General features: G+C 47.6%; 1 protein-coding gene across 1 annotated transcript in view; it reads left to right on the forward strand.

The window, feature by feature from the left end:
• The window catches only part of LOC8043662 (inactive tyrosine-protein kinase 7), a 115,139-nt gene that overhangs the window by 2,865 nt on the left and 86,266 nt on the right, over positions 1–26,008 (forward strand). Inside the window, exon 2 of the mRNA XM_029976266.4 lies at positions 19,357–19,668. Within this exon, the coding sequence (XP_029832126.2) occupies positions 19,357–19,668 (312 nt within the window). The remainder of the gene's footprint in view (positions 1–19,356; positions 19,669–26,008) is intronic.

The raw sequence follows: 26,008 nt of genomic DNA on the forward strand, positions 1-26,008 counted from the left end.
CCTGTGAGCACCCTGTCGATCGAAGTCACGGTGTGTGCTACTGGTCAGTCTGGCCCTCTGACGATGTGAAAAAACACGTATTACACCCAGCTGACTTCCTCTTTTGTGTTTTGTTTTTACGAGAATATTTCTGTTTTCGACACTCGTCTTTCTGATTGCTCTGGCGTCAGTCTAAAAAAATCCGTAGAACAAATAAGATCGGGTTGCCAGTGAAAAGGCCGTCGCCTGATGTCTGCTTCTCTATCGCACCTGCGTTTCATTCACGGGTGTTGGCGACGTGCGCTGGGTAACTTGTCAAAGAGCACAAACTTGCAGCCCCGACGAGCCAATGAGAGCGTCGAAGCGAGTCACGTGACAACGTATCGTGGGCACTCATTACTCCCGCGGAGAGCTGTCACATGCTTCGCTCTTCCCTTCTGATTCACTCTCGGGGCCTTCGCCCCTTCGCCCAAGTTATGCTGTAACGGAGGGTAATTTGCGAGCCAAACGTTTTCTCGTCCGCCCAAATGTGCTCGGCGGTTCGCCGGGGCCCGTAATCTCCCAGCGGCAGGTGTTCCGGACGTTACCTTTTAGGAAATCCAAACGCCGTGTTCGGTGGTCACGTGATCGCCATTTGGCCCGCCAGTTTGTGCTTCTTCCCCCATCGCGTTCTTAACGTAGGGACGCAAACCGCGGACATTTACGAACCAACATCATAAACGTTTTGCAAGGCGGGAAGGTGTGCAGGCGAGCTGGAAGCTTCATAATTTGGACCAGCTGAGGCACTGAGGAATATATATATATATATATATATTCCTCCGTGCCAAAGATATATATACAGGGTGTCACAAAAGAAAATTTACACGGTCTTTTTAGCCGCAAGAATAAACTAGGCATCGCCGAACGCTCATTCTCCGCCCAAAGGTAGAGCTAGAGGTCACAACCAGATGCCACAGTTTCAGCCCGATCCGATAACTTAATCAAAAGTTATTAGTGATTTTCTGAAAATTTCAATGGGAAAATGGCGGCCGACGGAGTTTTCAAACACATGGGGCTCTATGGCACCAGAAACCGAAAACAGGCAAAAATGGGCTCCATTTTCCCATTGAACTTTTCAGAAAACCACTTATAACTTTTGATTAAGTTATCGGATCGGGCTGAAACTTTGGCATCTGGTTGTGACCTCTAGCTCTACCTTTGGGCGGAGAATGAGCGTTCGGCGATGCCTAGTTTATTTTTGCGGTAAAAAAGACCGTGTAAATTTTCTTTTGTGACACCCTGTATATACCAGGAATGGGCAAAATACATGCAAATGTATCGAAATACAAATACAAAATACTTCGTCAAAAATGTATTTAATTACAAATCTAATTACATTTCCAAAAAAAAGCATTTAAGTACAAGATACAAATACAACCAAATATATTTGGTCTCCTCCAAATACTTTTCCAAATACATTCCTCAAAATTTGCCTCAGCGACTTCCGGGCACCTGCAACGGGTTTCTGGGAATCTCATTTTAATTTTGCATCGCACACTCGGGAGTTAGTGTACGAGGCTCTAGTAACGTGATAGAAATATACTCACACACAAAAAAAAATGTAATCAGCTTGGACGTAATAGGTGAAAAAAGTAAAGAGCTTCAAGCAGTTTTTTTTTTTTTTTTTGTCCGATTACATTTTAGTATAAACCAACAAAGAACCGAGACGACCAAGACGCGCAGCGCTAGTTAGAGAACTTTTTATTGTTGCAACTCGCACCAGTTAGGACAATCTGGGCGACCCGCGCATTTAGGATGTTCCAGGCAAAAATATGGATGGAAATCAGGCTGGAAAGCATCAGAAGTTGTCACAGGCACTTATTTAGCCAGTCTGCCTGTGAACGTCGATTTCGTCACTATTCTTTCCCTGGACTAGCACCGTAATCACAAAGTCACAAAACGCTTGTGCTTGATTGAGAGACACTGCATTCGGTGCAGAACTTAGTTTTTTTCCTGCTCTGGACAGTGACAATAAATTTGAGGGATGTATTTTCGCCCACAAAATTGTATTTAATTACAATTGTATTTGAAATACCCACGTTTTAGTATTTAAATACACACGTCAAATACATTACCCAATTTGTAATTAAATACAACTGCAAAATACACAAAGTATTTGAAATACGTATTTCAAATACTTGTATTTGAAATACTGCCCATCCCTGATATATACATATATATATATATCTTCTTTTTTTTTTTCCTGGGTGTAGTGCAGCAGTTCACGAGGTTAGTAGAATAGCCTCTTTTTACACAACGCGATAAGAAACGAGCCTTCCACGATATAAATGAATTCCCATAAGATAATCATAAAGATGTATAAATACACTCATATTTCGCTTTATTTATCTATTTATTTTATTTTTTGAGTGACCCACCAACAGCTTAACGCCTCCTTTGCGGTGCGCTTATCAATGAGTCCATTAGTATAGTAAAATTTTAAACAGGATAAAAGCGAAATGTTAGGACAAAACAATAGTCTCAACACACTTTCGAAATTTACGCTCTTCATCAAAAATATCAAGACTAACATTCCCGGAAATCTTTTCTAAATGGTTACACGTCAGTTGTAGACGTGTCATGGGTGCAGCATGATCAAAATCGGTGGGGTAAAAGTTAAAACAAAGTATAAAGTCTACAAGACCTACGAGGAACGTGCAACTAGATGTGAGTAAGTATAGCTCAGGTGAATCAATTATACCATTTACAATTAGGACCAAATTGTAATTTGCCCAGTTCTTGGTATGACCTTATTTGGCATTTCTGGACGAAAACTAATCCACACAAATGCTTTCCTTAAAAAAAAAAAAAGAAAAAAAAAAGATGATTGAGACATATTTATTCTGTATATAAAGTCGATTAGCGTTGTGGCGTGAGTCGATGCGGTTTTTTGGGTGAATCGCTTCCGGCTGTGTGTGTGTGCACGATGTCCGCGTCTCTCGACATTCCGCCTATTATCTCCCCTCGTCATGGTTGCCAGTTTTCTGAAATTTCATTGAAGTTTTACTGAAGCCTATTTAGTAACTCTGGCTGTCACCGCAAGAAAAAAGGCAAGTTTGGCGCCTAATTCATACGCGGCGCAAAGTAGTTCTTGCAATATTCAAATGTCAAAGAAAAGTTTTAAAAAATCCGACGCTTTTTTTTAGGTTTGGTATCTGCACGTTTGGATAAAATATATCAAATATATCGAATTTTAGATAAGCATATTAGTGTTTTAAATTCGCACATAAACGAAGAAATTGTAAACGCTCCGCAAGGAGCCCGCCTGCTTTTTGCTAATTAAATTGAAAACAAGCATAAATTTCTCTAGGTTTTTTTTTTTTCGTTTTTTTTTTTTTTTGTTTACGCAGTTTTAAAACCCCAATCGAGCAACATTGGAAGTCGTCCTTTCTACCACATGGCAGACAGGTGGTGTTTAAAGAAAAAAGACCGGTTCCGCTTTGCTTATTAACCGCGACAAATCTTAGTGGTTCGCCGCTAACAGCGCTGCCTGTACGATGTGCTTTTGAGTAATCGGTTTCGAGAATAATGCTGCACCTTCACGGGAATTCCTGGTACCGCGGCGACCGACCGAGAGCTGCGTATTTTATTGCCAGATTCCGCCTTGTCATTCGGCTGATGCCGTTTCAATTTCGTGTAGATGGGGGCATGCAGTTCTCTCAAAATCCGTTTTCACATCGGTATGTGTGTTTTCAATGTAATCATTATGTTGCAATAAAGGACAGCCTTCGTTCGCTGAAGCAGAAAACATTCAGTGAGATCATCCGGCACATGCAGATGACAGTGCTCAATTTTGCCTGTTCTCGTATTCACGCAATCACTGACAACCCTTTAATTATATGTATATATATATATATAACGTTATATACTATAATTATAATTATATATATAAAAAAACAGGAATTCAAGGCTGCGTCTGCCATCAGTTTACGATTGTCGCACCACGTGTAGCCAAAAGCGAAGATATTGCCACGGCGGGAGAAGGAGGAACAAACTTTATTAAATTCGGAGCAGACGAATTCCTATGAGGAGAGCAAGTCGTCTGCTTCTTGCGGGGGAGTCGCAGTGGCGTCTGAACAACGCCGAGCTTTAATTGGCCTTGACTGAAAGGATAGTGGGTAGACCTCAATGCAGCTTTAAAGTCTACCCACAATTTTATTATTATTTATTTTTTTTAATTCAGACAATAATATTTTGGCGTTCTGACATCATCGCAACCCCTGTGCGTTCGTCTGCTTTTGTAGCAGACGAACTTGAATATTGCCGGAGAAGGTTCTGGATGCTCAGGAGGGCACGCGCTTCGTTGTTCGTATTTTTCTTTTGACCACGACTGTACGTTCGTTAATCGGTGACGAATCTGAAAACGGGCGCGTTAATTCGCCCTAAAAGTAACGCGCTACTGCGTTACTTTTTAAGCCGAGGTAACTAATTCGTTGGGGCTGCTGTCCACCGAAATGTAAAACCTAGTGTAGTAGAGACCGGAGCGGCCTCTAGAAAACAAGTTGCTTCTTCGTCTGAAAAGGGAAGGGAGGGCATAGCTGGTCTTCTCTCCCGCTGCCACGAACATTCCTGGCGGCTCAAAATGCTCAAAAGCGGCGCGCGCGTGAGAAGGGGAAGGGGGGCAAGGCAAAAACGGGGGGTCTGTCAGCGGCTGCGAACAACATCTTGGGCATGGGCTTGTTAGGAGGGCCGCTCACTCGCTTGCCCTGCCCGCCGAAAGGCGCCGCTCCTGCCCACCGGAACACAAGGAACGTCGGCCTCCAGCGGGCAGGGAACACTGGCTACAATAACCGGAGGTTCTCTCCGCTTATTGTAACAGCGACCGATTTGAGAAAGGACGACGAGCTGGAGCTGTTGCGTGCAGCGAAAACAATGGCACAGGCGTTTTGGGACGCGAAGTCATACTGCACCGCGATGCACCCGGAAAGCCAATCGCTGATCGTCGTGTAATCGGTTCAGCCAATGGGAAGGATAATGTTTTCGAGGATCTTCCGAGTCATTGTTCTAAGACCCTAACACTTGTTTCCATCGAGAACCGCATTGATAGTGGAAATATATTAGCCTTGAAGCAGAAGTTCGCTTTTGTGCGCGAGCCTTTGGTTCTACAAAACGACGAGAAAACGTTAAAAAAAAAGTCTTTTGTACTTTTTGTTTGTTTGTCCATATGTCGCATGCTAACTAGACTTTGGGCCGTTGCGTTTTTTTGCGAAAACATGGAACGCATTTCGTTTGGAGCGATTTCTATAATGTTTGCACACCAAGCTCCCTGCTCCATCATCCACGATTACATTGTGGCATCCAAAGGATTAACTTGCTATACTTTGTTTCAGGCTACAGCCTAGTTCACGTAGTTCGATTTTGCTCGGGGCTTTGCTTCTGATTTTGCACGGTCACAGCGCGTTTACCGCAGGTGATTTCCTGGCACTATTATATTTATCGTTAATATTACTACTAAAGACCCTATGCTTGTTCATAATAAAAGGAATTCTTCTTGAACCTTAAGATGACGCATTGTCGAGCACTTTGAACACCTTGAACCTTGATTGGAAGCTGGTTACGCGTTTATCAGCAGATGTATACTATACCGTGCAAGTGACGACAATAGGCGAAAAATGGCGCCAGTTAATAAGGACAGACTGGCATAGCTCGTGCTTTGATGCGGCAGAAGGCGGCAAGTATGCGACCGTGAAACCGGTCCGCGAAAGTGGTCGCTCTCTTCTCGGCTTTTATTACTGTGTTTCTTTTTTGTTTTGTTTTTCTGGCCCAACAGGACCGGTATTACGCTTTTGTTGTTGTCAATATCCTAAACCAAAATATGTTCAAAGAATAATAATAATGAACAACAATCTTTTTCTTTTTTACTGCGCTTGTTTCTGTTTAAATTTTTTTTTATGTGAAGCTCTGTTGCCTCTTGTTAACATCTGTGTGCGTGTTTGTATGTGTGCGCGTGTGTTTTCTCATTTGTATGTTAAAGGCGTTTGCTTTCAAGTATCTTGTTTCCGTTTTTCTTTGCTCGCTAAGCCCGTATGCAGGACGAGGTGCAGCGCGATTGTTACGTCCGTCTATGCTCAAGTCAACTATGCTTGGTATGTGTATGCATGTCTCTCGGGGTTTTCTGTGCATGAAAGAGAGGGAGAAGGAACGGAAAAGCGTGTCACTGTATACAGTCGCTGCAGATAGATAGCGCAAGAAATGCACGGCACGTGGCGTGTTCACGCTTCTCTCTTCGTGATTGGTCCTCTGGCGTTTTGTGATCGGATAACGCCGCAACCTCATTGGCTGCTATGATCGCGTGCTCGGGACGGGCCCTGCCTTTCTTCCGCTGTCAGGGACTGTACGTTGCGTTCATCTTTGTTTGTGTCAAATAGGCTTCGCATCTGCACGGCCTCTCGCATGTATGGATGCGTGTATACGCATTAAGACACGGAGAAAAAATAATTTAAAAAAATGCTCTAACACTTTTTTTTTAATTCTTCATTCGCGTGATTTTTTCTCGGTTCCAGAACTATAGAGTTCGTTTCATCGTGTTTTTTCCCGCCGTATTTCAGCCGCAAAGTGACCATGTTCTCGAAGCGCGTCTTGCGCCAGATGTTAGCCTGAAAGGTAACGCGTGCACGCGCATGAAAGATGCGAGCTAAATCTTAAGCGTTCAGTACTATGCAGGCCTCGGCAGTTTCGCATAGGAACCTTTCCGACAAGCTGTTCGTCCAGGACGGGGACACCCTGAGTTCGCGTTAGGGTCGTGCTCTGGATTTTGTGTTTATTATCTTTTTTTCTGAGGTTGTTTGGCATTGAGTGTTTTACATATACTAGTATAGCACAGGATGTCCCAGCGGTCCCGAACATTTTAAGTCTACTTGTCACGTCTTGAAATGCCGCCCATAAAAGAAGCTGGAGCCCATTGCAGGCGCCACAATGCTTCTATATCATACAAAAGACAGTCCGCAAACATCAGTCACCCCTGGTTCGAATGCCGCGTGTCAAGTTTTTCCTTGAACTCGTTGCCAGACGGCATTCGAAGCAAGGATCTTGCGGTGACTCGCTTTCGAATCTGTTTGCAGACTCTGCTTTGTATGAGGTATAAGCAGTGTGGACACTCCCGGCTTATGGCTTGCATGACGTCACGAAGGAGTCGTATGTCTTGCAGTAGAAAACTACCGTTTTGAGGCTTCTTCGGAGCTTCCCACTGGTCTCTACTAGAGGGGGCTGCATGGTGCATTGAGCAGACATGTTTGAAACCACCGGAAGTAAGCGGCTTGTCCCGGAAGTGAGCGCTTGACAGGCTTTTCAACTCTTCCGAGTGCTGGTTCGAGCAGCGTTCAGGGCGCTGGGTTTCTTCTTGTCATCGCAAGAGAGCCTGCTTGTTGCGGAGTAACAGTGCATGAGGACCCGAGAAGTCTCCTGGGAAGCCATTCGATGTGAATTGTTTTGAGATTCTAGTGTATCAAGTGTGCGTATGTCCCAGGTTCACATGCCGTATTCTCGGCATTTAATCCAGGACGGGAGTATTAAAAACTCAGTCAAAGACACAAAGAAGAATGGACCAAAATATCGACTGAATGCACTAGGAATAGCAGAAGACGCCCGACTTCCGGAACAACCATCGAGGTTCCGGTGGCTTCAATTGCGCGAGGCTCGGAGAACACCTGAGTGTTGGATGTTCCCTTTCGAACTGTTCCTACAATCTCCTAAGTCCCATACTGGATGGATGAGGGAATTGATGTTTATACGGCTCAACCCTTTTAATCGGGCTCCAGCTTGCGTCGCCTAGCCAGTTGTATACTATAGCGCGATGCACTCACACCAATCATTGGCCTTCCTAGCTTGACCTCTTTTAATTGGCTAATTGCTCAACCCTTCCAATCGGGCTTCTGCCGCCTTGCTAATATATACATATATATATATATATATATATATATATATGTGTGTGTGCGTGTGCGTGCGTGCGCGCGCGCGCGCGTGTGTGTGTGTGTGTGTTGCATTACTCACGCCCATCATCGTCATAGGAAAAATTGCAATATCGCGAAGAATTCAGCCTAGCTCAGACACTTGCGTTGGTTGCGTTCAGAATGACCAAAAGTACAGATATATTTTAACCCGTGGAGGGTGGGGAAACAGGACAGGACAACACGAGTCTTTAATTTTTGGAAATTCGCGTTGTCCCGCCTTTGTTTGGTTTCCCCACTCAACATGGGATACAAATTTTCGACGCTTAATCAGCTCGCTCGCACCCTCGCATTAACTTCAGAAACGTCACCAATGACGAATTCGGCTGGTTTCCTTGGACGCACCCGACGTAAATGTGAGATCCTAAGCTGCGCCTTCACCCGCTGTGAGGGTTGTCGTTCGACCAACGTCTCTGTGGGCAGATTATACATCTCTATACATAGAAGCAACTTAAAATCGCAGCTTTTATCTATGAACTTTAGTCGCTTAGACTCTCGCGACTGTGCTCCAGAATATTCCCATATCCTTACACCGACCCAGACACACTCACCGGAAGTCGCCAGAAGGAAGGGCCTCGCGCTATCGCCAAGCCTTTCTCCGCCATCAAAGCGACCGCACGCAGTTATCGCCGAGGGCCGCAGTCGCCGATTCGTAATGCATGCACAGCTCCGCGAGTCGCCTCCGCCAAAGCCATTTGGAGCGCATATAATCTTGCGCCTTTCCCGGCGCAGAGTCCTTTTACCCCGCGGTTTGAGTTCTCTCCGGTCTTTCTGCGGCGCAGACGCAGTCTGACGAGCGGTTCATTATTCCATATAACCCCGGCCTGGGAATGACGCCCTTCCCAAACGCGCCTTTAGGTCGTTTGTCTCTCCACCACTTTAATAACGTTGCGGCTATATCCTCATGAGGTATGGAAGCGAAAAAAAAAAGTGACTTAAAAATGGACCCTTTTCGAAATGACGCTTAGATTATGTGCGGCCGCCATTAGTTGGTCATGGATTGTGAGCACGCATCGGACACGAGCGCTTCGGATCGAAACGCATTCCACACGAGTGATGCGTCAGTGCTCGGTGCGAATTCGGAACCAATCACGGGACTGCGAATGCGACTGAAAAGGACCGGAAGGTCCTTGAAGAAGGTCCATTTCGGAAGGTCCTTGAAGAAGGTCCAGTAGGTCCTTGAAGAAGGTCCTTGAAGAAGGTCCATTTCAGTCACAGCCTCTTTCCTTCTTTCTGTCGTTTTATTTTTTTTTTTTCTGCCGTCACCGCAGTTTTGGGTAATTCTACAATGACCAGAAGGTATTTTTTTTTAAGTATGCAAACGAACCGGACTCTTTTTAACTGCCGGCTTCGGGAAGGAGCTGACTATGCGGAAGACACCGACTACTACCATGATATCCTTTGGCTGGCTTCTGCATGCCGCCCCTCCGCCTTTTCTTTTTTTTTTTTTATTTTAAGTTGGAAGTTTGCAGCGCAGTTTGGGGGTTCGGTGTGGCCTCTTGTGTAAACAGGCGTCTGCAGGCCGCGACGACGCCGCCGCCGCCGGGGGACGAGGGGGTGGCTGGCGCCAGTAGGCGTAGCTCTTTACGGTTTGTTTAGGCTTCGCAACTTGCAAAGTCATCAACGGGGTAGTCTGGTCCCCAGAGACGCCTGCTTTTCTTCCGTCGCTTAGTTCGTGCGCTACTGCGCGCAAGTTGTACGCGTGCAATATACAAACTGTGCATTTTTTTTGCAAAGGGTGGGAGATGATAATTGGGAGGCATGCAGTGGATGTGGCGTACCCAAGCATTAATTAGTACAATAGGATGTTTTGATAGCTCCGTGATGTACGTGCGTCTTTGACCTCTCTAGATACGATGTTTCTGAGAGCAACGTCTCAGCATTTTTTCTATATTAAAGGGGCCCTGCAATGACTTTTTGACTGGTTTTTAATTTGCACTGAACCTGAGCGTACTGAACGACTTAATCCAACTTTTCTTTTCTCAAATTTCGCTTTATTTTAAAAGTTATAGGCAGATTAAAATTACAAAAACTAGCAAAAAATAACCTCCTTCATGACGTCGTAGGTCCTGGCTTGAGTGGCCTTGAACTAGAGGAGAAGTAGTGAGCTCATCGAGCGCACACGGCTGCCGCACTCCGTGTCGACGGCTCGAGAGGGCGCCACTATAGCATGGTCTGGCTAGGCTATATGAAGCGGGCGGCCAGGGCAGCTCGCATTGGATTTGCAGCGCGACTAAACACTAATTCGGCATAACATTTCATTGGCCACAAACGACAGCAAACACGGGGTAAAGATCAGTTCAGAACGGGAGCCACTTCGCGCCGACGCACCGTCAAATGACCAAATCGCCAGCAGGGCCCGCGCGGAAGGCCTTCGGAACGCTCGGAACCGGTCGGATTCTTGAGCCGATATACGACCACAGCGCCACCGCGTACATCCGGGACCTTTCTACGCTCCTCGTTTGTCGTAGCCTCATCCCACTAGCCTTTTCTAGTATGCGGCGTTTTTTTCCGCCGCTTGGTGGCGGGTATATCGACGGATCATTTCTTGTTTCCGTACTTTGTAAACTGCATTTGTTTCTTTTCTGATCTAAAATAGTGAACAAAAACTACTTTCATACATAACTGAAACGGTTCGCGACACTTATATTTTGTATCTCGACTAAAAAAAAAGCCCTTAGCGGCTTTGACCAGTGGCAAGCCTAGGACCAAAGACGTCACATTTTGCGCTCTTTCGGTACCGCGGGTCGCCCTCGTCGGTGGAGGAGGTTTCCGCGTCGTCCGGTTAAAATATGACGCGCTGATATTTAGTTACTCTCTCCGTGCCCGCTGGCTTGCCCCAACCCCAAGAGACGTGGAAACCTCAAAAAAGGTAGACGCTTGAATATGATTGCAGGGCCCCTAAAGCTTCGCAGAAGCAAGTATCGACGGTTTCGTAAATGGTGCGGGGACTTGTCATTCAGGTGTTTTCTATAACTTATGTGCTCTATTTTTATATAAAAATAAGTCAATACTTCCGCTAAGCACTTTTTTTTACGAGTCTCTTTAACGTGACAGCGTAAAGGAGCTCGTGTTGCAGAAATGCCGGCGTCGGTAGCTTGACGCGAAAGTCCTGATTGGTGGATAAGGTTATGACGTCACAGCCACATGACCTCGCGCGGGAATTTCAAACAACGGGCACGTGACGTCATGTGTGGAATGAAAGTGATTAAAGACATGGCATGTAATGCGAATTAAAGGTCGCCGCATGTCTCAATAGATTTAACTTCATAAAGTAATTAACTTTCCTTAAAAAAAGGTTTGAAGAATTTTAGGCGGGATTCGAACCCACGGCCCTTATTCGGTTGCGAGCCAGACCCACTGCTCACTGGGCCATCTCCGCCGCATTTGCTGCATACTGGCAGGAAGAGCATGAGCGTTCCAAGCACTGGCAGGAAGGGCAAGAGTGTTTCAGGCGAAGCTTAAGCGTCCTGCAAGTTTTTAATGATAGGTGGCTGATTTCGATAACAGCTCTGCTCTTACAATTTTTTTTTTCATACTATTAACGAGAGAACAATATAGGAATCGTATCACCAACCGCTTATCCTGATTTTGATTGAAATTTGTTCGTTGTTTGGCTGTCCAGGTCTATAACCCCATTGGGAATTCTAACTCCAAAAGACTCGTGCGCGGACCGCGTTTTTGATCTCGGCTCATGTCATTGGCTGTTCGCGCTTCGAAGATCGTAGTCATTGGCTCACTTGCAGGCCCAGTTGGGTAGGGGTGCTATAATAGTGGTTCCAATCGAGTGGGTGATTGTGTACCTTGACAGTGGAAAGAAAATCCCGCAACAACCTGTTTTTTAACAGCGTTGAAGCTTACGATTTAATTGGGACCATAAATGAATTAATCAATTCATGTCTATTGTTCCCCCGAACAGCTGGCAGGCCGAACAACTGGAAGGCGACGGACGAAAAAGACAAAGACTCATTGGCGAATTGTGGTACCATTCGAATAGTGCTGCGTTCATCATAGCCTTCACACGTCTTTCGACACGTGATCATGGCGTCCCCAGCCACACCGACGGGCAGGTAGCAGTATCAGCCAATACCACGTAGAAGACAAGGCCTACCCCTAAACGTCATCACCATGGTGGCTCCACGCAGGTTTACATAGCTCGCGTCAGCGTCGCATCCCGAGCGTCTTGCAGCGTCCCGCAGCGACGCCAAGACGGACGCGTCTGCCGTCGTCGAGCTTCGGCCTAGTTGCCGCTTGGGGCGCGTCGGTGATCCACCAACGATGACGTCACCCGCTGTCACGTGACGAAAGGGAGGCGGCTGATTGGTCCGTAAGGCGCGATAGCTTCCATCGCACTGTCAGCTTTTGAACGGAGCGTAGACGGCTTCCAGATAAGACCGTGTTTAGAAGGAGGGGACCGCGACACCCCGACCATGCATCCCCGACCGGTACACCAGACGTCGTGGACCCGCGCTGTTTACACAGGCGCATGCGCAGTCAGTCCGTGTAGTTTGTTTCTCTCGTTTATGGCCCTGTAAGGCGCCGCCGCGCCCGGAGCTGTAAACACAGAGCGCAGTGTGTAAAACGCGGGTTCCTTACTGGCTTGTTTGGTGACGCCGTAGCCGATGCGGCTGTTCGAACATGTGTGTGTGCCTGCGCGCCTGCCTGGCCCGTGGCCTGCGGGCTGGAGCCGTTGTGGGCGCAACGACGAAATGTCCGCGCTTATTTCTTGGTCTATTCGTGTTCAAGGGAGCAGTATTACATTAGACACACCAGACTCTGGTTGAAAAAGGCACGAAAAGGAATTTTAAAACGATTGAAACTATTATAGTCGGTTACAAGTCAAGAAGGTAGGAGAAGCTCCTCCCACAAGTGTGATGCGCCCGTTTCAAATCTCTCCGCGGTCGAAAGAAGAGTTCACTAGAAACGCTCCTTGTTCCGCTTCAATGGATTCCCACTTGTCTCCGTTCCCACTTTTTAAGAAAGCGACCTTTGTATTTATCAGAGAGGGAACCGAGCCCCTGAAAGCAGCCTTTGTATCCATCGGGGGGAAGCTAATCCCCGAAAGTGGTATTTGTTTCCGTCGGTGGGAAATAACTCTAATCTCCCTCTCGTGGCTTCCACAATGCTAAGTCAAAGTCGAAAGATAAAGCAAATATGTACAGAAAGGCAAGACCCTCCTCGCGCGTTGGCCACGACGTCACGGAAACGGTGGGACGCTATTGGATGCGGAGGTGGCGGAGGGATATCTGATTTCCTTTGAGGGGCATTTACCGCTACCTTCTTAACCTGTAACTGACTAAAGAGCACCTGGTGGATGTCGGTAACGCCTCGCTTTTAGTACCCGTCTAGGAACCTTGACAGCCTGACAGGTAGTGACAATAACTGTCTCGCCTCCGGCGACCACGACAGAAGAGGGGAAGGGGTAGCTCGCCTCTCCACGAGACTCTTTTGTGAGTCCCTGAAGTCGCTATTGTCCCCCTAGAAGATTATAGAAGATTAACCCGTCACTTAAAATTCGTACAAAAGCAGCTTTGCGTTTAGTTGCGGTGGCCCGATCGCTGGCGTCCTTGGACCGCTTCGGTGACTGGAAGGGTGAGGCTGGCATCCTGTCGACGTCAGCGTTGCCGCCAGCTTTGCTCGTTCCGATTGCGCCGGATGTCACGTGCTCTCCGAGCGCTTACCAGAGTGGACCGTTTAGAACGAAAAATAAATACAGCCGTCATACCCATCGTTTCATGGACTCACGGTTCGTCGACACTACGTTTCGTGGAAGCTCGTTTCGTGGACACATGCCCCTGCGACATTTCGTCGACAACGTTTCACAGTAGTGTGTTTACTCAACCCCCCCCCCCCCCCCCTGCCCCCCCACCCCCACCGTAAAACAGGCGATACTCGAAAAGTTCGTTGCGAAAACAGCAGGGTTGCTTTCGACGAAACGTCGGAAGGTCTGTCGATAAAACATCGTATCTCGACGAAACGCCGGAAGGTCTGTCGATAAAACATCGTATGTCGACGAAACGATCTATCGATGAAACGTCGTTTGACGAACTGATCGCGTCCCAGCCGAACAGTGAAACTACTCGTGTCGAATATGCATGGCCCGCGCTGACGTTGAATATTCAACAGGGCTTTCTAGCTCGATGGTGCGGGCTCTGCGCACGATGGAAGTATTCCTTGGAGAGGAACCGATGAACCGCTAAGGCTCTCGTAATCCAGATTAATGGGAATTCCGGCCGCTAACCTGACAGCGGATCCTTTGCTTTTGTCCACGCTGGCCACTTGGGTCCCGGAAGCTCGTTTCCGTGTCAGCTTTTCACTTCCCTTTTATGCGGTCAGTTTATTTTTAAAGTTTTTTTTGTTATTCTTTCGGGAGACGCGTTTGTCACCAGCTTTATTTGGAATGACGGGAACCACCGCCTTGTATAATCCGGTTATCTGCGTCGTTTCATTTTATTATTATTTTTTTTTCAATATTTAATGACAACATAAAAAAAGATATATCGAGTTTCTGTCTTCATTTTACTTCAATTTACTTTACGTTGTCATACATTCGTTTTTTTTTTTTGTTTTTTTTTTTTTTGTTTTTGCGTATGTGTTTTTTGTTAATGTTGCACAGGGTTGACGGTGTGCCGCATTTTGAAGTGCCACTGTTCGAGCACAATTTCTTTTTTTAAAAGGCTATTTACCGTTATGTTTTTATAATGCTATTTATTTTTAATATGTAAGCGCCTTTCATTACACATACTTTATTTATTTATTTTTCTTTTTTTCTTTTTTTTAGAACGAATGAACATTAGGACGTCCAAATCCGAAGGCGAAAAACGTAATTTCGTTGCCTCTAGCTGTTTCCTAAAATTGAATACTTCATTTCTCTACTTTCTTTTTTTAAATAACGTTCTTCCGGTAATTTTCTTATTATTATTATTATTATTATTATTAGCGGGAGACTTTCAAGTCTTCAGAAAAAAAAAAAAGAAAAGAAAAAAAGGCGTTCTTAATTTTGGCAATCAATATTCCGCACTCCTTCCCAGAGCAGTGAGCAGCGAGCGTCCCGGTCAGCTTTCGAGTCAGCGCCACCGGTGAGCAAAAAAGGCAAAATTGGGCGGCACCCACCAACGAACTTATATTATGGACGAGCGCCGCGTCACGGTTGGCTGGCAGGGCGGTCGGACAGACGAGTTCGAATGTAATTAAATGCCGACCCTGGTGAATACGTCTCCTGGGAGATTCTACAAAGTTCGCCCTAGGTGGCGCTGCCTGCCGATACAAGCTCGGCTGCGCGGCCCCTACAGACCATTCCAGTCACCGCCTCCTGCGCGCCGCCACGGTTGTCTACTCCATGGGCTACGGAGTGGGTTCTGGGCATGCGCAGTAGCTCCGGTCTTCGGCGTATGAGACTTGTCCACATGACTCGGCATTTTGAGTGATAATAATCGCTGGAAAAATGTATACACAAACGCGTATCGTCTCTTCCCCTCTTTTTTCACCTATATAATATATGCAACAACTTGGCGTGCAGTTAGTGGCGGTGGGCGCTGTCCCGACGTTTCACCCCGCAAATTGTGGGCATTTTTGGCACGTCTGTTTCTCGTTCATTCTGAGCGTAAGGGCAAGCTCGCGTGAGGCAAGAGCAGTATTCAGCAGTCTTGTATGCACGTCAAGGCTGGTTTACGCTGCGCCCCGTTTTCTTATACGTTATGTTGCGAACGTCTGCTTACGCCTAAGTTGCCGAGACATCTGTGCTTCGTACTAAGCGTGGCTATTCAAGGAGATAGCCTGGCTCGCGACATTTCGAGACACGAATATATGTTTCGGTGACTTTTACCTAACGTAAGAAAACAAGGCGGTAAAAACCAGCTTTTACTCGAAAAAAAAAAAAAAAGAATCATCGATTTGTATTACAAAATTACTCTCGGTTAAAAAGTAGCCAGTGAGATTACTTTATTACCCGAGAAGGAAACTAATTGACAGTTTCTTGAAAATGTGACTGGTACTTTCCTGGGGCCCTAAACTCGTCAAGCACAAAGTTTCAGCCGAAAGTTCGCGGAGCGCGCCGATTGGACGTCGGCGAAAAAAGTGCAAAGTCATCGTCGTTATAGGCCAATCGGTGCGTTCCGTCAACTTCGGCCCCAACTTCGTGTTCCACGAGTTTAGAGGCCCTGGTTAGTACTTCAGGTGATCAAAATGACAGATTTTTCTGCCAATTAAAAAAGAAACGGGCCTTTCGTGTACTCTCCATTATTCGATTAAAATCGCCGACCTATAAACTACTTATCCGCTTAATACACCAATTTTGATAGTCCATCTTCCTGTCCTTGACTTTGTGCGACGATTGCTTCCTACAAAATTTGCACAAACAAAAGCGCCATCGAAAAAGAAAAAAAAAAAAGAAAAAAGTTGGCAGCGATTTTTACCTTTGAAGTTCCAAAGCGTTATGGGGAATTGGTGAGGGAATTGGTATATTGGTATGGTCACGTGACGTATATTTTCCCGCTAAATTTAGTGGAGAAACTTGATGCTTGTATATAGGTCACGTGGTCACGTGACGTCGATTTCGCCCGCTAAATTTAGCGGGGAAACTGGTTCGACGTATGGGTCACGTGCCCTTAATTTTCCGAAGGTGTATAGGTCATGTGACATCGCTTTCCCCGCTAAATTTAGCGGAAAATGCACGGACGGATGGACTGAATTTTGGGATTGAGGGCGTTAAAATGCATTTAATGCTGTAAAATAATAACGGTTAAACTAATTATAGGACTTCCATATTTAATCGAATTGCTCTTGCGATTACTACCTCATAAATGTAATCAAATGATGATAATATTACTTTAAAAAGTAATTGATTACAAGTAATTTGATTACTTGCAATAAAGTCAGTACAAGTCTGGTATTCAGTAGAGAGTTTTAGGGAATCGTTTTTGCACACCCGATACGGTATACGATGGGTCCTCCGGTACGGACTGCGCATGCGCTATACCGCAGAATACTCGGACATGCGCAATTCGTACCGGAGCGCCCATATCGTATACCGTATCGGACGTGCGAAACCGGTTCCCTAAAACTCTTTAGTGTGCTCGCACTTGTAGGTTCCGCTTCGCTCGCACGTATGGGATAAAGAGTTTTAGTAGAAGCTTTTACCGTGTTCTAGAGCTACGCCCTGCAGCTAGAGGGTGCTCATGCAGTCACTTCGAAGCATATGCATTGAGCACCCGCTAAGCCCGCTCTCGACGCAGCGTACGGTTCCAAAACGGTCTACTAAAACTCTCTCAGAAAGCTGGCGCTGTTAGCAGAACCCAGGGATCCTGGGTTCTCCGCCAACGCCACACAACCAATAGAGAGTTGTCGTAGATCGTTTTCGCCGTCTTGAAACCCTCTCCGTATCCCGCTACGATACCCAGAACTCCACAGTCGAGTCCATGAGCGCGCATGCGCAGTAGCGGCTTCTTCGTTGCGGAGGACTCAGCGGAGGGGGAAACGCGGTCTACGAAAACCGATTGAGCCGCCATAGCCGACCTTCTCCTGCCTTACCGAGGTGCCGAGCCACCGAAGCGGGCGTTGACGAGCCTTCATAAAGCCCTGTGCTGGCGAAAAGGACACAGTAACATCTAAAATGGCAATAACCTGTCATGCTGAGGTAATGATGAAGTGAAGCGAGAGGAATTAGATGGAACGTAAACTGAAGGTCGGTTATGGCGGCGCCCATGCACAGCTGCCTGAAAGCGTCTATACATCGGTGTGTGTGACGACGCACGTCGGGTGTCGGAGAGTCCGCTGGCGTTCGGGCGAAGCTCGGCACACCTGCGTGGAGGGCGCGAGCGGGTGAATGAAGCGAAAACGCGGTGGCGCGCGGGAGCGGTTTTAATAGCGCGTGCAGCGGCCGCGTGTAGTTCTCGTTCTTCCGGTTCGGGCAGCCGGCATGATTGCCCACGATGGGGCCGTTGAACCGCGCCGGTGGCGCAGATGATTGTGGTGTATGCGCGAATATAGACGCTTATTCGATGCAGCTGCTAATACGGACGCAGCCATAAGTGATATTCACCTTCGTTATGTGCTTCTATTCAGTTCGCTCCACTTTGTCCCAATGGTCGCACGACAGGCGATTGCCTGTGTAGACACCGCAGAGTTCTTGTCGACAACGAGAAGATTCGCGGTCGTTCATCTCTGCCCTTTTGTCTGCAGCTCCACATATCAGCCGAGAAAAAGGAGGTCACTTACGGAGGCTTAAATTAAACACGCGCAATAACAAAAAAAAAAAAAAAAAAGAAAAAAAGGAAACGATTTTAGCATTATTTAACGGTGATTACACGAATACGCGCCGGTACAAAAATTATCTGTGCCGCGAAGATTGGCGGCGTGGATTCGATTTAACACCGAAGCAATCCGGGTACCAGTGTATTCGCCGGTCTTCGTTTCATTATTATATATATGGTTCCCTTTGTTGTTTTTAATGTCGAGAAATATTTCTGCATATTGGTTATAGTTGCAGTTGTATTAACAATCATTCTCGTATTTAAAAAAAAACGGAAACATATTTCGGTGCTGCCTAGTCATAAATCGGCATCATATATACATACACGGTTGACGTGTCTCATGCTTGGGAGAATCAGGGTTCCGATTGCTACACTATGGCCAGCTCAAGAAACGCAGGGCGTGGCGAGGCATCTCATTATCGCTCGGCCGGTAGCCAATCAGATTGCCTCATTCGCCGATAAGAACGCCGAGCAACCAATCACGAAGCGAGAGGCGTGGACATGGTGTACGGATGCCATGCGTTGCCGTCAGTCACAATGGCAGGAAATCCCGCACGTACACTGTCTGAGAACAGCAATCGTTGGCCTTCCTCGAATAAGTCATGGGAAAAGACAGCGGTGTAGTGCCCCAACGACCATGCAGCTCTCGATGCGCTGCAACAGAGCTCGTCTACCCCTTCTTGCCACATGTACTACACGTGGTCAATGGAGTACGGCGCCGGTATAGATAAGCTTATCGTTGGTGGAACCGAGTAAAGTGTGGTTGATGATATATTTTCGGTGGCAGGCGAGGAATGCAGTGCAAGTTCCACCTTTAGCTCGAGCTCGTTGCCTTCCGCGGTGCTTCGGCTGTGAGTGCGACCAAGTGTCAACACAGGCAGAAAGCTCGCGTTAGAGGCAGAGCATCTTTTGCGTTCCTAACACGCCATCGACTATACCTCTTTCAGAAATCTGGAGCGTCTGCTCTCCCTTGCAAAGCATGCCTCGCGGTGCAGGGACATTCAAGAGTGCGAGTTAAGCTTAACGAAGCGTCGGCTGCATACGCCAAGGCTTCCAGAAGGTCCCTCCAACAGTTCTTGCGCTCGGACAGCCCGCCACTTCGACCGACTGACGGTCCCTCTTCGTCCCTCTATACCGTGCAGGTCCCTGGTGGTGCCAGGCGGTCAGCGGCCAGGACACCTTCTACTTCAGCCCGCAGCCCGCCGACGTGCGCGTCCGGCAGGGCGAGAGCGCGACCCTGCGCTGCGGCGTGTCCAAGAGTGACCGCATCAGCTTCTACTGGACCCTGGGCGGCGAGGCCGTGCGCAACACGACGCGGCGCTTCCAGCAGGGCTCCGACCTCCGCGTCACCCGAGTGGACCCCAGCCTGGACCTGGGCGAGTTCAAGTGCATCGCCACCAACGCCTCCACCGGATACTCGCTGGCGTCCCAGGGGGCGCAGCTCAACGTCCTCTGTGAGTCGGCTTTTGCCACTTCCTCACCATCTCCATTCGTCAATATAATATGAAAATATAGAGCCACCGCGTCCTCGAGTCTATTCCCCGCTTTTCTTGCGTAGGTGCCGCCATTTTGGTGCTTAGTGCAAACTGAGCGCCGTGGACTCTTTTCAAAACCCCGTCGAGCAACATTGGCGGCCGCCATTTCTTCGCGACGAAGCGTGTGTTTGGATCTGAGTGCTAGCCCTCGTGTCTGCTCAGAGTACGTGCCGCAGCAGTTGTACTACAGACGACGCACACTTTTTTAGAAAGGTTTTATTCGTGATCGACATAATTCAAAAATGCGGCATCCTGAGTTTTTGGTATATGGTGTCGGGAAGCTCGGCCGAAATATTTTTGCTCTGTCGCGGACTGCTTTGACATCTCTGGAGGACGAGAAACCGTTCCCTGCGATTTTGCATAAACCTTTCTGATAACTGGCAACATTGATTTTAAGAGCCATGCATGGGCCTCCTGCGCTGCCCAGAGGGTGCTGCGAATGGGACTTGTTAGGACTTGTTTTGGGTAGTCAAAGTTTTAGCGTCTCAAACTGTCACGCATGCAGAAGCGTGCCTGCTCTGGTGCGGAGCGCGAGATCACGATGAAAATACAAAGACAGAACAAAAATTCTAACGCTGTCAAAGCTAAGATGCTGAGAGCGTGAGCCAAGAGATGCCGTTTCACGCTTTCCAAAGTAGACATCAAAAAGAAAAAAAGAATTAAAGCGTCGCGACACAGGTGTTGTGACGTCACCATCCAGAGATCCAGAGACGCGTGCCCTAGCGGTGGTGTCATGAATTTGGCACTTTCTATTTTTTTGCAACGTTGAGTTTGGCCGATTTCTGGCGTCCAAAGGTATTTTTCCGTTCTTTAGCACCACATAGAATTGAAAAAGTTCGACCAGAGTGCCATAAGTAGTGCTATGCTCAATCAGGTGAGCTTGTACTACCCAAAATGAGGGCGCTACAGTTTGTTCAAAGCTTCAGCATGTTTAGTAAGATCAGCCGACGCGAGTCTAGATTTTTTTTCTTCACTGCCCTGCTCATTACTTTTCATTCTCATTATATTCTTCGCCATATGTTCATTACATTACAATAAAAGCGCGCGGGCCCGCTTCTAGATTTAGGACTTGTGTCTTCGACGTATTTCATGGGCCCAGGCCTTGTGCCACGTTTCATGGGCCCAGGCCTTTTGCCACGAAGTCGGTCTATAGGTGTTGACGGGCTCGTTTCGTGTGTTCTCTTTGAGTTTGGTATTTAATTGCATCCTTTAATCACACGAACCAATGCCAAAGCGCTCTTGGTACCATCTCCCATCAGTCGGTCTTGGCGTTTTTGTTTGTTTTTTTTCTTTTTCGCCGAGATCGCATTGCTATTAGGGCGCAAAACCGTTCACCTTTCTCATCCCCCCAACTCATTAAAGCGGAGCCAGCCATTCGTGCGCGTCGCGACGCAGTATATGCAATTCTGAGGCGACGTACCCGTTTTTTTTGGGTCGCCTTCCACTAACTGTTTCTTTTTGTATACACTGGTGCGAAGTTACGGCGTCGATAGCGGCCCATGGACCTTGCCGTCGGGCGGCGCATGTGCAATCGCGATGGTCTCGCTAATGGTCTGCCGCCGCACACGGTCGGTGCGATGATCCCCAGTCGCTACGAAACGGTTCTTTCTTTTGTGTATTTTCCTGATCGGTGACCGGGAGTGACTCGAGCAGGTCCTCGGTCGGAAAACGCGTTCCCGGCGTGTGAGAGGTCCTTGCTCTCTTGCGACGCCGATTTGAGGCGGTACAGCGTAAGAAGCGTACACCCACTCCTCCCTTTTTCATGGTCTTTTTTTTTTTTTATGATTGTTTAGCCCGGTCACATTTCGCTTCCGCTACAACGTTTATGTTACAATGGGGGGATAGTACACCCAGGTGACGTTTTGATTCGGCCAAATGTCTCGCTTCTGTTGAGTTCTCAACTCGACTGTATTCCGAAAAAAAAAAAAAAAATATATATATATATATATATATATATATATATATATAGGGAGGAGGAGGAGGATGGAGGATGAAGAGGAGGTAGAAGAAAAAGAATGAACGCTCTCACTCGTCGGATTATATATAGGTATATTAGGAGTGTGCGAATAGTGGTTGTTTGGATCGCACTGTGCCGCGTTATTCTTAGCTTAAGCACTGTTAACAAGATCGTTTTTTTTTTCTTGCTGGTATTGTTTATGTTTCCTCATTAGTTTTAAGCATAATCATTTCATCAGCGGCTCGAAATAGTTCTGGCACTGTCATGATCGCGACATCCAACAGCACGACACACCAGCTACTGTGACGTCATTTGGTGACGATTCGGGACCACTTTCAATTCATGGGCCGCATCATGGACGCTAAGCGCACCAGTCAAGACACCATCCAGGCACCATATACCCCAGAAGATACGACCAAGGACTTCCGAAAATTCGGGCGTATGCTGAGAGCAAGTCGTCTGCTTCTTTGCGCAGGAGATGAGGCGACGTCAAAACGACGCCTGATGGGCTTCGATTGAAAGGATCGTGGGTAGACCTCAATGATGGATGCCTTGAGGTCTACCCGCTATCCTTTTTAGAGCGCAGCTCTTAGGGGCCCGTTTCCAGCCTGAGCGGCGTCGGCGTAACCGGGGGGGGGGGGGGGGGGGGGTCACGTGACCCCCGAGATCACGTGACCCCCCCCCCTCCCCCGAGATCACGTGACCCCCCCCCCCCCCCGGGGTCACGTGACTACCCGCAGGTGACGTGACTCCTTTCAGTATACCTTCCCTCCTCCTCCTCAAGAGCTGCGCTCCAATTCGGCGTTACAGGGATTTGTAAACGGCTTTCATTTTTCTTCTTCTTTTCAATCATCCAATAAGAGCTCGGCGTTTTTACATCATCGCAACCCTTGCGCAAAAAGCAGACGAACTTGCAGTCCGCATACCCCCTTATATAAGGAATGATGAAAGGAGGTGTCGTTGAACTGAAAATGCACGCAACATAAAAACAAACGCCTGGAGATCAAAGTGCGCAGTGCTTTGTTCTCGGGACGCTCAATGCGTCGCACGCGTGCCTTCTTTTGGTGACCCGAGGCGCGACTTGTTTATGGCCGCACCGCTTGATAAAACACTCGGCTTCATTTTACGAGATGGACCGCACCAGGCGCTACGAGCCATCCCAGCCAATCAGGTTCCGCGAACGAATCACGTGACTACGCGCCCGGCTAGTCGCTGCGTCCTCTATCGACGGTCAAAGGCGGCCTCGGAGTGGCATATGGTGGCTCGTATTGAATGTAACGCGTGACTTTTTTTTTTTTTTTTTTTTTCATTTAGTAACGTATTAACATTAGTGTACCCATTAAAATCTGAAACGACGGTAATGTATACGAAATTACGTCACTCGATACTCGTTACTTTTGTTGCGAAATAATACACATTCTCAGTCTCTATATATCCAGCGCGCCGTGCGAACCGCTCTGCATTGCGCAAATTTCACGAACGGAGAATAAAGATATCGTAAAATCGCTCGTGCCGTCGCAGTTCGTCACTTTCGCTTATCGTGCCGAAAACCGAAATCTAATGTAACGCAAAAGTAACGTCCGTTATAACGGAAACGAAAGAGAGACAAAGAAGACAATGCAGACGTCTTCTGTGTCCATCTTTCATCGTCAAAATGTAGACACCCAGGCGCTCAACTATCCACGTAACGTTCTTGAGAAGTTTTTGGAAGTAACGGTTGCGGTGTTTCGTAACATTTGCGGGACGGTAACGAGTCTCAGTAACGTGTCAAGTTTTGACGAGTTAACGAGTAACGCCGCTTCGTTGCTTATTTTCGGTAGCGGGCACAGCACTACCGCTCGTAGCGCCACCCGTCCGCAGCGGTCCATCGCATAGAGATCATATACTGTCCATCGTAAAGTATGAGGCCTCGCCGAGAGGTCGCCTCGCGGCTGGTCACGTCTGACGGAGCTGTCTTTTTGAGCCGGTGGACGACTTTGTGCTGGGACCGGTTTTGGACGGTTTGAACCCGAGGTAAAAAAGGGGACCCCTTTGTGCCTGTTGTTGGTTGCTGGCGGCGCGCGGTAACGCGCGAGAGGGGTGACGGATTTATGAAGTCGCTTACACACTCGCGAAGCTTCAAAGAGCCTGCCCTGCTGTGTTGCGCGCGGCGAGGGCCTTTATGGAACGCTTTTAGAGCTGGCCTCGAAATTGAATGCTGCGGTAGAGTAGAAGAAACAAGAAAACGGGTTTCTCCAACGGCGACACTTTTTGTTTATATATATATGTGCGTGTGTGTGCGCGCGTGTGCGTGCGTGCCTGCGTGCGTGAGTGCGTGAATGTTTTCGGCCCTTACGGACCTTTCTACGCTGAGTCATAGCGTGGAGATAAGTGACCGCCTTCCTTCGGAGAGTTATTTCGGAGCGATACAATTTAAATAGGCGGGAGAACCTATGTCTAAAAACCTGTGCTTCGGAGAGTGAGTGGTACGACAGATATATTGATTGATACATTGGTAGAGAGAGATTAACCTTGAGATGGAGAGAGATCGCGCACTTCAGGTCGAGAGGTTGAGTCTGTTGACCTTTAGGCTGCAATCTGCTGGTCCTCTTGATAAGGCTCATGGAGGCACGAACGCACAAGCAACATCAAGGTTACCTATTGTTATCGATCGTTTTAAATGACACTGTCACTTCTGGTCAAGACATCCAACGGTCACATAGTAACCGGGTCAAGTGATCCTGGTATAATGAACGTATTAACTCGTTAGATGTCTTAGCCTCGTTCGACCTCCCGTCTCGCCGTGGATCTCCGAATTCGTTGGATCTTCTGACTCCTTGGGCTTCTTGAACCATATCGCATTTCTTGACTCAGCTCCAACGAGTAAACCTTCTGACTCAATAAACATCTTCTCTCACGTTGCATCTCTCGAAGCGTTGAATCTATTAACTCGTTGGATCTCTTGACCTGAAGTGCGTGTGTGTATGTGTGAATAGGGGGGGGGGAGGGGGAGGGGGAGGGGGAGGGGGAGGGAGAGAGGGAGGGAGGAAGGAGAGGAGAGAAGTAAAACGGAGACGATGTTCGTCGTCCGCATCCATCAAGGGGGTAGAGTACCGAATTGCCAACCGAAAGAAGAAGGGAAATCGCCAAAACTGGGAGGGTGGTGGCAGGAGTGCGGGAGGGAAAGGCGAGTTTCAAAGACCCGCTGAAGCATCGATTTCGGTTTCGTTCGCTTTTCAGACTCCCCCGCTTCTTTTCATGGCCGGACTCAAAAGGACCGTGTCCGACGATCGACTGCTTTCTTCTGCTCGTGTCACTTCTTCTCCTGACCGGTTCTTCGTGAAAAGCTTGCACGGAGCAGAAGCTATATACTGCCGAGAAAGACGCGGACTTGGGAAAAAGAAGCGGTTGCTCGGTCGACATACCGTCCGAGGTCGGTACTCTGGCTGGGCGTTTCTCGAGTTTTCCCGCCGCAGTTCTCTTTATATGTTTTTATTATTATCATTATTTATTCGTTTATTTTTTGGGGGGTTCGGAGGAATGTTGCGGCATTCGTGGCTGCGGATGTCCCCAGGCCCTCGTCCAGATGTGTGCCCGCGCGAGTGAAAACGTGGAGCGGAGAGGGTCGTTCTCTTTTCAGCGCACCATGTATTGAAGTACCTCGGGTTTGTAACCATGTTTTCTGCTCTATAGTGTCCCTTTTTTTTTTGCAGCGGAGCTGTTAAAGGCTAGGTTTCCCAGGATCGTGTCCGTGTATGTCGACACAAACCTACCTGGACAGGTACCGCCATCTATAAGCGCCGGCGACAAGCTCACAATCAGTATGGTTCCCGACGTCGCTCGTAGATGGCGGCAACCTTTCCAGCTATAATAGAAGAATGGATAGTTGGGCGCATTGGTGGGAATTCATCGCAGGAAACAGCGCGAAAAACAGACGACGACGAAGAAGCACACAGTGTATCGAGTACAGCTCCGCTGGTCTTCCTTCTTCACAAAAATAAAAAGGCTGACTTTTTTTTTTTTTTGTATTTCTTTTTTACGTTTACAACAAGCGTTTTTTCTTCTATGCGAATTCTTCGCTATCATACGTAAAAAAGCTTTTTTTTTTTTTTTAAAGTTTCTGTAAGAGAGTATATTTATTCTTCATTTTCTGTTGGTCAAATTCTTGCCGAGGGGTGTGTTCTCGGTAGTTGCCTAAAGCGCCGTTCACACATATGCTACCAAGTACGACCGAAAGAAACCAGTCCGGTTTTTAAGCCTCTTGCGATCTCTTAAGACCGGATGCGCTGGTCGCAATAAGCGCCGTTCACACTCTTGCGACCG

The sequence above is a fragment of the Ixodes scapularis genome, unplaced genomic scaffold (genome assembly GCF_016920785.2).
Source record: "Ixodes scapularis isolate PalLabHiFi unplaced genomic scaffold, ASM1692078v2 PGA_scaffold10__122_contigs__length_95168666, whole genome shotgun sequence".
Classification (NCBI taxonomy): domain Eukaryota; kingdom Metazoa; phylum Arthropoda; class Arachnida; order Ixodida; family Ixodidae; genus Ixodes; species Ixodes scapularis.